Here is a 12,691-nt window from a genome sequence, read left to right on the forward strand (position 1 = left end):
TCAGCGTGCGGCGGAGGCGTATAGGTTTACATAGGAAGCATCTGAGAGAGGGAGGAGAGGTTCTGGGGCGGCTGCACTTTGTTGTTGCTGTCTGAGGAATTTTGAATGCGTCATCCTCCTCTCCGGCTGCAGGGTAGTCCTGTTTCACTGACCGATATCTTCTGTAACGCGAGTGTGTGTGTGTGTTTGGGTTAGGTTTGTTTTATTGTTATCGGTCCCTGCGGAGGCTTCAGTGTGACACTTGCTTGTCAGAGGCCAAAAATCACGACAACAGCCTTTAGTTTTCTGTTTCTTAGTGTTTCTTAGTGGAATAAAGTCAGTCATTGTTCCAAACTGGGGGAATTAAAAGCCCCCTTTTTTCTTTTTTTTTTCCTCTTTTTTCCTGTGATGCAGTGAATAAGGGTGACTAATGTTAAAGCCTGTGGGAAGAGAAGTTTGGAAAAGGGAAAAAAAAAAAAAAAAAAAAGCAGGAGATTGAAAGCTGCAGAGCGCAAAACGGGGGGAGGGGGGGGAGGTTGACTCAGCCTTTAAAAAAAAAAAAAAAAGTCCACAAGTAATGACATTCAAATTCAGTCAAACTCCTCATCTCGTATACATAAAGTAGGCAGGAGCGGGCATGCAAAATGCAGCATCCTGCAGGCTACTGGGCAACCATATGGCAACACGTCAAACCGTCGGCCGGCACGATGTCGATGAGCAGATGAATATTCATCAGGTAGTCGTGTGAGATGGTTTTTGGAGAAGATTGTTCCTTTCCAACACGACCGTCTTCTGCTGAGGCATTGTGGGAATTTCCCCTTCACCCTGTGCTTTACTGCTGCTTCTCTTGCTGTATAATTCATAACACGTTATTTATATATATATATATATATATATATATATATATATATATATAGAGAGAGAGAGAGAGAGAGAGAGAGAGAGAGAGAGAGAGAGAGAGAGAGAGAGCGAGAGAGAGAGAGACATGGAAAGTGTGTGTGTGCACCTCAGCATTAAAGGAGCATTAAAGCCAAAACGGATTGCATCATGCGACATTAAAATTTCAAACAAACAGCTGAGTTGCACTGTCAGCTCTCTCTCTCTCTCTCTCTCTCTCTCTCTCTCTCTCTCTCTCTCTCTCCCCCCCCCTTCAGTTACATTACGGACGACTAAAAGGGGGGGGACTCTCGCGTCCAGCTCCAAACACCGCCGGGTATTATTTGGGTTTGCTGGTGATTTCACCAGTCCTGCCATTAAAAAGCCGACACCCATCCCACCCTCTGGAGGCTTTTTACAGCTGCTCGCTCGCCCAGACAGGCAGAGGAGAAGTCAGAGAGAGAGGGGAGGAGGGGAGGGGGGATGAGGGGAGGGGGCATCTTTGTTTTGGATCCATACCTCAGATGTATTTTGGTCGGAGAAAGGGGGCCCTGCGGTGGAGATCTGGGAGGCTGAGAGGTTCGGGAAATCTTTGGCAGGCTCTCTCTCTCTCTCTCTCTCTCTCTCTCAGAGCCGTGGACGTGTTAGCAATAACCGCTGACGTGCGCCCTGCGGCGCGGCGGTTGAGCTCCGTCGTTGCTCCGATGATGGATGTGACAGGAGTCTTCGCTGCTCGCGGCGGGCGGGGCGGGACGGGACGGGACGACACGGAGCGGCTGCGGTTAAGAGTTATCGAGGGTTTCCCGTTGTATACGGTGGCATTAAATCAGTTTTTTTTGTTGTTTTTTTTTTTTTAAAGGTATTGGTTATTTTTTTAAGAGAGTTTATTGGAGTTGAAGGGCCTGAATGATGCATTATGGGAGTAGTGTTGTTGTCTTTTACGTTTGGACTCTTGCGCCGCGATGATTGAGACCACAGTGCCTCGTCTTTAACACCGGTTCCTGAATAAAATCTTTATCCGTCATGCAGTTTAGAGAGGGAGAGTGTATCCCAGGTCGTTTTCTGCCGCTACATTTAACAGACGTCCCCCTAAACGCATGCAAGTTATCATTCAGTCAGCGCCGTACATGCACCATGAAATACGCAGTTACTCTTAAAGGAGTGTGTGTGTGTGTGTGTGTGTGTGCGTGTGTGTGTGTGTGTGTGCGTGCGTGCACTGCGGGTTTCAAGTTCCCACGTCATACTCGTTGGAGTCAAATAGTATTTGGCTTGCAAAGTATTTGTGATGTCACAAATCAAGCTCGGAGTCGCTGAGTCTTCGAATTTAGATTTTCACCGACCGCAGAAAACCTTTTACTCCTTTCAGCAGATGATTGTGGAAAAATAGCCTTCTAGTTTTTTGTTTTGTTTTCCCAGAGTTCAATGTGGCAAATTCAAAATATTTGGATTTGTCTAATTAATGGTCCAAAACCTTAAAGGTACTCGGGTTACTTTAATCTCAGTGCGAGGGAAGACAGTTCAGAAACTGGAAATGGCATCTTTGATTTAGTGTCAAGTAATCAAAATGTTCGCCGAGTCATCGTCATTTCTTCGGCTCCTCAACTGCCCGATGATTTCAGTTTCGCGTGTTTGTCGAGGCTCTGACCTCGACCTCGCCGTGGACGCGTTTGTGTTTTGTTTTTTTTCCCCCTCAGTCTCGTTTCACGATCCTCAAAAACAAAATAAACGTAGACTGGATTTACTCTCCGTACCGAGTCAGCGTAAACGGCTTTTTTTTGTTGTTGTTACAGAGCATTTTAAATCCGAGCGGTGCAGCTGATGTGGCGGGTGTGTTTGTGTTTATGTAGGCATAAATGTAATGTTGCGCAAGAAGAGAGCTGGCAGCGTATTTAAAAAAAAAAAAATACATATTTTTTTAAAGGGGTTGTTTTTATCCCGTGTTAGTCACAGTAGGAATGTAGAAGATAAGTCTGTCATCGTGCAAACACGCCAAATAGCCCTGCAAAGCCCCGAATGTGCAATAACCAGAGCCATATGTTGGGCAGCACAAATGAGGCTGAAATGACAACCGCTGACTTATGTTGACGGACATCGTGATCGCTGACGTTGACCGCAGCTTCGGGTACAAAAGAGCCGGACTGTAATTTTGAGTTTACATTTTAATCGCTTTTACAACACCGTGTCCATTTGAGTTTGCTGCGTGTGCACAAAAAAAAACAAAAAACAACAACAACAACCACACACTGATTAATAAACAGCTTTTAGAGAGCGGGACTTGTTTTTCTCAGTTTTGACAGTTTTTCTGGCATTTGAGACCATTTTTTTTTTTTTTTTTTTGGTTCGTCTGTTGATGTCATTAAGAGTCAAGTCCAGAAAAGGCCAGAAAAATGTCACGGATAATGAGTGAAATAATCCCATGACACGCTGGAGATGTTGTGTCGGAAAGAGGGCTTTTATTTTGAAACATGTCGGCGATATAAACATTGTTTTCGCGGCGTTTCGTGGTGACGGACGGCAGAAAAAGTTTATTTATGGAGCATCATCCGACCAAAAAGAAACACTCCGAAACCTCACGAAAGGAACAACGAAGCCTCTTGTCGACTCTCTTCGTGCTCCTGAAAGCCCCCCGACCCCCCCCAAAAATGGCATGTTGTTATTCAGCTGAACCAACCTGCTCCTCTGTAACACCTGTGAAGAATCCTCAACAAGGGATTTCTTGTGTGTTTTTTAAATCAACTCGATGAAAAGGATCCGTGCGGTCGCCTCGGGCTGTTTCTTTCTTTTTCTTATTTTTTTTTGTTTTTTCCAGTTAAAACACACTTTTCTTTGTTTCAGCAAAACCCACTTTGTGTTACACAATTAGCGGGAGTGATGACAGAGACTGATGTTTGTGATCACATCAGATTGAGTTGCTTTTTTTTTTTTTTTTTCCAGGGGTGAGATGATGACTTAAGAGGAAAGAAGAAAAATATTTCTGTGACACAATTTTAGGTTTATTTTTCCTGGACCTGTGTTGACGTTAGCTTAGCACAATGACTGTAAACGGAGGGAAACTGCTAGCCTGGCTCTGTTCAGCAATACAAAATAATAAAATTTGAAATTTAATCCATTCAAGAATAGAAACATAAAAAAAAACAAATTAAAAAAAAAAAAAAAAAACATCCCAAAAGGAAACGGTTTCACCTGTTTTGCAGTCGTTGTGATAAACTAAGCCGTCGACCGGTTTATTACTTTATAAAATCTTCCAGTTTCCACACAGAAGCAGCTTCTCCAATCTGAAGATGTAACAAATTCACGTTTTTAAATTTTTTTATTTGATTTTGTCCTCTTACAGGCCAAGCAGAAGGATGGGCGCGATCAGAGCGAAGCGTCGGCTTCTCTCGGGCCGGAGGAGGAGCCGTTCTCCTGGCCGGGGCCGAAGACGCTTCACCTGCGCCGAACCTCGCAGGGCTTCGGCTTCACGCTGCGCCACTTCATCGTCTACCCGCCCGAGTCCGCCGTCCACAACTCGCTGAAGGTGAGTCTCTCTCTCTCTCTCTCTCGTCCCCTCTGATGACGCCGGGACGTAAATACATTCAAAATAAAAACGACCTCTTTATGCCAAATAATGCAACTTCAGAGCTCGGCAAGCAACTTTTAAGTTTTTCCTCGTGTTTCCAAAGTAAAATACAACTTTTGCGAATCACAGGATTTGAGGTGGAGACCAGAAGGCCTCGATTTAGTCATAAAAATGTGTCCAGAAAAACTTCATTGAATTAGAAACAGACGAGCTGATCTCAGACCACTGGCGGGGTTTTTGATTGACTCAGCAAATTAAAGTTGATTGTGATTTAATGGTGTCCAGCAACAGCACTTCAATTCTTAATTCTGTCTGTTTTCCAACGTCGGACGTCAGCACACATTCAGTTTGGCAATAAAAATGCCCCGTCGTTTACATGATTTGAGGTTTTTGTAGATCTAAAGCGTTTCGTTCAAGAGAGCCAGTGAAAACAAATGGGATTGTTAAAATGTGTTATAATTACATTTGAGATATGGGTTTTGATTCGTGACATCGGCCTTGAAGCCTTCGCCGTGATCCGCTGCCAATTCGCGCCGTCAAAGTTACCACGCTTCCTCTGTCATTTCAAATTAAAAGCCCTCTGGCGTTTTATTTGACAGAAAGCCCCTCATTTCTTAAAAAAAATAAAAGCTTTTACTGTGGAACATTTTCAGGAACGTGTTGTGACGGACGTCGGAGAAACGCACTCGAACAAAACCGAAACAACCCGAATTCTTTTGTTGCTTTATTAAACTGAAGCGACAGAAATATACATTATCGACCCGCCGGCGGGAGAGCGGTTGCCAGTGTTTCGGGTTAGTTATAAGTCAGAGCCTTTTTTGGGACTTGTGTCATCCCAGCTGGGAGCGCTGCCAGCCGTCCTCTGGATAACATCAGCTACAATCTGCCCTTCGCTATTAATCCCTGACGTTACAGCACTTCCTGGTCCTGATGGCCACAGACTGACGGGCTGAAGGGGCTTTTGGGCGACCGGGCTGCTTTTAATGGGGAAAATGCGGCCGGTGTGTTGTTTTTTTTTTGAGTCCGGCTCTCTCGAAGCTTATCGTGGCCTCCCCTCGTATTAGTTTTTGTAAGTGATAATTCAGGATAAGTCGGGTTTACTTTTCTCTGAAGTGTATTTTGACAAACCTCCTCTGTTTGCACAGAAGGATATCCTACAAAGTTCGCATAGCGCCTTCTGTTTATAGCCTTTGGCTCAGGTTTGTGCGTGTTGAAAGAGAAAACTGTGGCACGACAGTTTGGATTTTCAGACATTTGTGTAACCGGAGAGATAGACGGGTTCTCCCGGAGGTCTTCTTCGGTATCACGCGGCTGTTTTCGGGCACTTTTAAGTCCAGTCTGGGCCGGTTTGATCCCCTGTGATCTCGCCGTAGGTTCTTCATACGATAAGACGCTTCCGCCGTAGAACTGACGTGAGAAACGGTTTTTTGTTCTCCAGCAAAGAATGGAAATTCGCCTCCCGCAGCTGCAGGGAATTTAATTGGTTCTGTGATATCGGTGTAAAAGAAATGACGCGATCAAAACGAGCTGTTGTTTTCGAGCCCGAACGATATTCACAGATGTGTCCGTATCGACGTGTACGTTGGCCGATATGAAAACTTTTTTACAGAAAGTAAAGAGGTAAAACAAAAACAAAAAAATAGGTTTCATTATCTGAAAAGTAGTCTAACTGGCTGAGGAAAAAAAAGTCCCAAAAAGTCAGCACGGGAAATAATGTGGAATTTACAGAGAAGCAGACTGATTGACAACAGGACAAGAAAGAGGACTTCAAAATAAAACAGGAAACAACTGCAATTATGACTACAAAATAAGACAGGAAACACAAAACCCTATTATTCGAGTATTAAAGCAGACAGCTTTTAGGTGCATTACCGCCACCTTCTGGCGGGAGTGAGGCATTACAACCAGAACGCCGGTAGAGACGGAAAAGAAGAACGGACAATAGTCAAATATGCTGATAGATTTTTTTTATTTTTTTTTTATTTTAGTGACGAATCGAATATTTAAAAAAAAAAATCATAACCCATCACTAATCGATATTTCTTTCACCCCCTAATATGGGTATCGGCCCCAAAACGTCCAGGATCGTATTGTCAAACAAAATGTCCGTCTTTTAGCCGACTGACGACGTGATTCTGTAAAAGTATTCAAACTGAAACCTTAAATTTCAGTCAGGTTGAACTCGCTGTGAACCTTCAGCAGCTCCTTCATTACGTAACCTCAAGCAACGGGTGGGGAGGGTTACAAAAAAAAAAAAAAAAAAAAAAAAATCCATCCTTCACTTCTCGTCGTAATTGCTTTTCGGGTTCTGGATCGGAGCTGTTGACTAATCACAGTTTGAGGATATTGGGGTTAGCTTGAGGAGGGTCAGGCCGTCTTAAGGAAAGCTTTGGGAGAGCGGGCGGGTCTTAAAGGATCCATGGAGAAACATGTGTGTTGTTGCTGAGGTGGATTAAAGCGGGAGTGTGTGGATTTGAACCGCGGCTCCGAGGGACGTTTTCAGGGTTTACGCGTCGAGGAAAATGGAAAAACACAAACATGGCTCTGAAGTGGCTTTTTTTTTTTCATTAACTGTCGCAGCGGTTGCTGTTTTTAATGACGTGTTTAAAGCGCTCCTCTATGGGCCGTCTGATTGACAGTTATTGTGATCATTCATTTATCTGTTAATCACTTTATTCTGGAAATTAAAAGTTTAGTCCTTTAAAGCGATTGGTTCGTCTTTTGGTGAAACGATGATGTAACTTTCCTCGGTGTAAATCTTCAGTTGTTTCTCCTTTAGTTTTCCTATTTTATTTTACAGACAATAGCAGGGATATTAAGAATGCTAATAATAATATTTCTTTATTATTATTATCTTTTGCATGTTTCTGTTGCTATTAAGCTGCTTTTTTTGTTTGTTTTTTTTTACTTTTGTTTTTGTGCTACAGCGCTGTGTGTGGAAATGAACCTGAATTTAGCAACTCATTTGTTATTTATTTGTTATTTTGTGCGGTTTCATGGGAACAATAAAGAGTAATATGGTTCAGAAAATGCTTCAGGGTGGCATCTGCAATCGCTTGTTCTGCTAAAAACCTGAAACTATGCCATTTATGGTGATATATAAAAAGGGAAAAGCAGCAGATTTTTGCATTATTTTCTTGATAAGTGACTCAAATGATTTAGAGTTGAATTACATTTGTCATTTTGCCATATATTTTCGAGCCAATTAACTTGCTAATCGTTGGGAATTTCAGAAATAGATGTTGAAAAGTGGAGTGATTTTTTTTTTTGCCCACAGGGATTCGAGAAATGATCCTGTGTTTGTTTACCGGATATATTATAGCCCACCGTTGTGCATCTACATGAGAATACGCTGATGCAAAAGGATATTGCAGAAATAATTCATCAAAAAAAATCTAAATTGGAAACCATCTGACTTTCATTTTCTGTCTTTGTTTTTTTTTTTTTTTTGTCTGGCAGGATGAAGAGAACGGCAGCCGAGGTGAGTCTGGAAACACTTTTGATTTGATTGCTGCGTTGGAGAGCTCAGATCTCAGGTGTTCGCTGAGAGAAGCACACAAACCATTAACTCTCAGCTCCTGTTCACCAGCTCCAGCGAATAGCAGTCAAATTAGGATTGACAGCTCATTACTCCGACGTATTCTCACTGCTTATTCTTTTGAAATCAATGCATTTTGATTTCTTTGTTGAGTTTTTTGTGTGCATCTCATTAACAGAGGATTCAGTTTCATTGGCTGCTTTACAGAAGACCAGTTTGTATTGGTTGGAAAACCAATGTGTTTAACGATCCCGCAAATACGTGTTTTTTAGTAATCATTTTATTATACAATGAGGGTAATCGTTGTTTAATAATACACACGCAACTTATGAAGATGAAGAACCTTTTATTGGCTTTTAAACATTGGAATCATAAATAGAAAAATAACATTTCTGTTTTCTTTGCGACCCAAATTTTCACAGGACATAAATTTCGACTCAAATACTGAAATATACAAAGACTTGACTTGCCAATAATCAAAATACATAACATACCATAGTGGCGCTAATTCTACATTAAACCACAGCAGAAGAACTCGATCGATCTGATTGAATACAGATGAACAGAAGCGACTGCAGCTCCAACAAAACCCCCGATCAGGTGGTTGCGTAATAGTCGCCTCGTCACAGGTGAAGTTGTTTGTTTTCTGCGTGCTGTCGGGCAGACGGGCTGCGTCGTGGTCATATTTGGTAGTTTGTTTTTTTTTTTTTAAGCCCCAAGCTTTTCTTTTCGGAGCCGCCCTCGCTGTCAGCTTGGCGAAGCTCCTCGGCATTCCTCAGAGCATCCGGCCTGTCGTTTCCAGTCTCCTCAGTATTCGGCTCACGTCCGCGGCCCGGCGGGAAGATGCGCTCTGCTGCTCTCCGATCCCGAAGCTTTCTCAAAACGGCCCGTCTCACGTCTGCACATGTAGAAGCGGAAAATAATCTGTTTCCTTTTACCTCGGTTTATTTACGCTTTATGTATTTTGCTCTTTCAAACTCTGTGTTTCTTAGATCTTTTTTTGTCGTTGTTGTGTGAAAATAGAGGATAGATAATGTTGAAGATAAGCCTTCGTTAGCCCTACGGTGGGGGGGGGGGGGGGGTGTTATGTTTCGGTAAATGATTAAAGGTCTGAGCATGCAGTGAAAGTGAAAACTCCCGGGTTGGAGTGAGGCTGGGGGGAGCTGCTGCTTTGTGATAGATCGGACTCTTACGGGAAATTGAGAGATTCCTGTAAGTGTCCCTCATCGGCCCTCTTGGCCCGTGGTGTCACATTCCTCATGCTGCCCCCACTCGCCACCCATTTTAACCCCTCCGTGTCCGCCCCGGATCTTTTTTTTTTTTTTATTATTTTTTTTAGCTCAGGCCTTAAGACTTTGAACAACACACACACACACACACACACACACACACTCTGTCGTTTGCCTCTCAGCTCTTCTTTTCTGCACCTTTGTTTTTGACCCTGCCAGATCTGACTCGATCTGATTGGAAACTCTATGCCCCGCCCACTGATAGACACCCCCCCCCCCCAAAAAACAAAAAAACAACACAGCTATTTTAACCTTATTTTTCGAATTAATGACGAGGATTATTTTCAGACGCAGCGCCAGGAAGCGAATAAGAAGGAGCGGCTTTAGCTAACAACACCGAGATAACCTCGTGGAAAATATTCATTGGCTTCGTGTGCAATGAGAGAAGTTGAATGGGAGTCTGTGGAGCCGGAGGCGTTTTTTTGGAGGCGACCTCTGGTGGCGCTCGGTGGTACTGCAGCTTCATTTTTCAGCTCCGTCCACTTTTATATGGAGTCAATCGAGTCAATGGTCCATTCATGTGGCGAAACGCCTTCTGAGATTCACCAGCTGTTAGGTGAAGATTTAGGAATAATTCATGTCATTTTGTTCAGTTTCTGGCTTTAAGCTTTTTCTGAGCACTTTAAGAACAAAATAAATTGCTAAAAAAAGCTGAGGTAGAAAGTTAATTGTTAACTTTCTCTCATCTTAACTCGATTAGCTGTTTGCTACGTAGCCAGAGACCAAAAGAACCAACGACCAACCATCAGTGCCATTAAAAAAAATAAAAATAATAAATCTTGGCTGTTTGTTGTTTGAACTTGTTGACATTTGGCTTCGGCGGTAACACTCACTGATGTGTACAAATTGTTGTTGCTACGTGACAACCGCGGACACTGCTGGTCGCAATCATAGCGAACGACGTACGCTCCGAAACGTCGTCGAAAAAGCACGCGAACACACACACACACACACACACACACAAACACACAAACAAACACACACACAAACAAACACACACACAAACCCAGACAGATAATACAACCCATGTGATCGCTTATTTTAATGTTCAGTTGCGTTCGCAGGTCTGTGAAGTTCACTGCAGCCACCACAGCGCGCTGCAGTGGTTTATTTGCTTGACTCCGGGCCTGTGTGTGTGTGTGTGTGTGTGTGTGTGTGATGAGGCTGTTGGTGTTTGGAGAGGAGGGGGGGGGGGGCTGACCGCATGTTGACTAGCTGGGTGTTGCCGCTGGAAACACTTCAAACCTCCAGAAATCACACACACACACACACACACACACACACACACACACACACACACACACACACACACACACACACACACACACTGATGTCAAACAACGCACAAACAAACATACACGGGGCGTCGTGGAAACGTAATAAAAAAACCAAAAAAAAAACCAAACACGCTTACATTTTGCGCGTCTGTTTATTTTGTGTACATACGGAGCGGCAGTTATTATCCCCAAATCTTCCTCTCTATCTCACTTCCTCTCGTCTGTCTCTCCCTTTTCCTGTGTGTCTTTTTCCCGTCAGCTCGTGTGCGTTTCAGCAGGTTGTCGAAAGGGTAAAAAATAAAAAAATAAAAAAAACGTGCCGTTTTGTGTGTGCGACGCTCGTCAAACGGCCCGGCGTGAGAAGCAACATCCAAAAAAAAAAAAAAAAAAGTCTCCATCTGTTCAAATATTTGTTTTTCACTCGATGTGAAACTCTTTTTCTCTGCAGATACAAACTATTTCCTCCCTTTTCTTTTCTTTTCTTTTCTTTCTTTTTTTTTTTCTCTTTCAGATTTCGGCTCGTTCCCATAAAGTCTGCCGAGGCAACGTAATGCAGCACAAGCAAACAGAATTCCCCGGTATTCTCCAGCGGGCTCTTTTTTTTTATTTTTTTTTATTTTTTACCGCCCCACCTTCTTTAACGCAGCTCGGTCCAAAGTTTTGTCTTATTTTCTCTCCTTCTCTTTCTCTGCTCCTTCACTCTGCCCTCTGAGTTTTGTTACCGACGCTGAACTCCTAAAAGCAAAAAAAAATAAAAAAAAAGTTCCCTCATTTCTCTCCCGCTTCTTTGTCCGGTAGATGTCGCGCCGCGAAGACGGTCTCAAAGCGCCGCCGGGCGAAACGCGGCCGTCTTCGCCGGTTTCAGATCGGCAGCTGGAAGCGACCGACCGACGCAAACCTTACGAAGACCGCTTTACTCTCAGACCGCTCGCCTATAAAACAGCAAAAAGAAAAGTGAATTTGGACACGTTTAATACGCTTGCACCGCAGGGTTTTTTTCCCCCGACTTATGTTGATAAAAGAGGCCCTGTGGCATCTTTTTGAAAACCAAAAAAGCCGTTTGGTGAGTCTCTCTGAACAGCTGCTCCGTTTCATTCGTTCCTCTACTATTGCTTTATTTGTCCTCCTGTGCTCGTTTTTCATTCACACGCAGCGTTGCTGTGATTTTATCTTCCCGGCCTCGTGCTTGTTTTGTCGCTGCTTTTATTTGACACACAAAAAACAAAAACACACACTTCATGTCACTTTTACTATCTTTATTAAACTACTTCCTTGCGTACTGCACCTGAAACAGTTCGGTTGGAAAAATTGCTTCTTTAATTTTCTGTCGACTAAATGTTCCCTGCTTCCTTAAATTGAAAAAAAATTTAAAAAAAATGCACTTGATGGTTGTTGTTGTTGTTGTTGTTGTTGTGCTAAAAGTCTAAAGCTGAACGTCTGAGGAGGGAAAACCTCACCAAATAGAAAAGCGTGGTTGTTGTTGGTGCTTCGTTTCAGTGCGTGATTAAGACTTCATTCGCCCTGTCGCGTAGCTCGCATACTCCTTCGCATACTTGTCTGTTTTTATCGAGAGGAAAAACACGCCGTTGGGATGACAAAACGACCGCGGCGTTTATTAACGTGATCTCGGGTAATACGCCGGTCGGCTGGACTTTCAGCCTGCGTTTTAGCCTCCGGAAAAGGCAACAGAAACCGGCGTCCGCGCCCTTTAAATACGCGGCGTCGCGCCTCGTTGTATTTAAGCCACATTTCCTAGAAACAAAAAACAAAACAAAAAAAAAAGGTTGAATTTTTTTAGGTTAAAATCAGCCCATCTCTCTCCAGATGTTTGTCACTTGTTCCCTCCCTTGAACTTTAAAACTCCCTCGGCGGATAGTTTGGCTTGCTTTACAGAAAGAAAACAAGACATTGAATCTTCTTTTTTTTTTGCAGTGTGTGTGTGTGTGTGTGTGTGTGTGTGTGTGTGTGTGTGTGTGTGTGTGTGTCAGAGTAATGTCAGTTCATATCCTCTTTCTCCTGGGTGGGTTTTGGTATTTGTAAAAAAAAAAAAATGATGGAAAGTACTCTACCGCTTTCCTGCTCGGTTTTTGGAACAACACCAGGCGTGTGTGTGTGTGTGTGTGTGTGTGTGTGTGTGTGTGTTTCTGTGTGTGTAGATCTGATTGGACGCAGC

At 43.2% G+C, this 12,691-nt stretch overlaps 1 protein-coding gene across 5 annotated transcripts in view; it reads left to right on the top strand.

Annotated features, from left to right (window-relative positions):
• The window catches only part of arhgap21a (Rho GTPase activating protein 21a), a 71,290-nt gene that overhangs the window by 30,245 nt on the left and 28,354 nt on the right, over positions 1-12,691 (top strand). For all 5 annotated transcript variants that reach the window (XM_069159739.1, XM_069159738.1, XM_069159735.1 and 2 more), the window contains 2 exons: positions 4,190-4,372; positions 7,874-7,895. In XM_069159739.1, coding sequence (XP_069015840.1) covers positions 4,190-4,372; positions 7,874-7,895 — 205 coding nt within the window. The remainder of the gene's footprint in view (positions 1-4,189; positions 4,373-7,873; positions 7,896-12,691) is intronic.

Source organism: Embiotoca jacksoni, unplaced genomic scaffold (genome assembly GCF_022577435.1).
Source record: "Embiotoca jacksoni isolate LCO1_2020_lvr unplaced genomic scaffold, fEmbJac1.0.p SCAF_25, whole genome shotgun sequence".
In the NCBI taxonomy this organism is placed as follows: Eukaryota; Metazoa; Chordata; class Actinopteri; family Embiotocidae; genus Embiotoca; species Embiotoca jacksoni.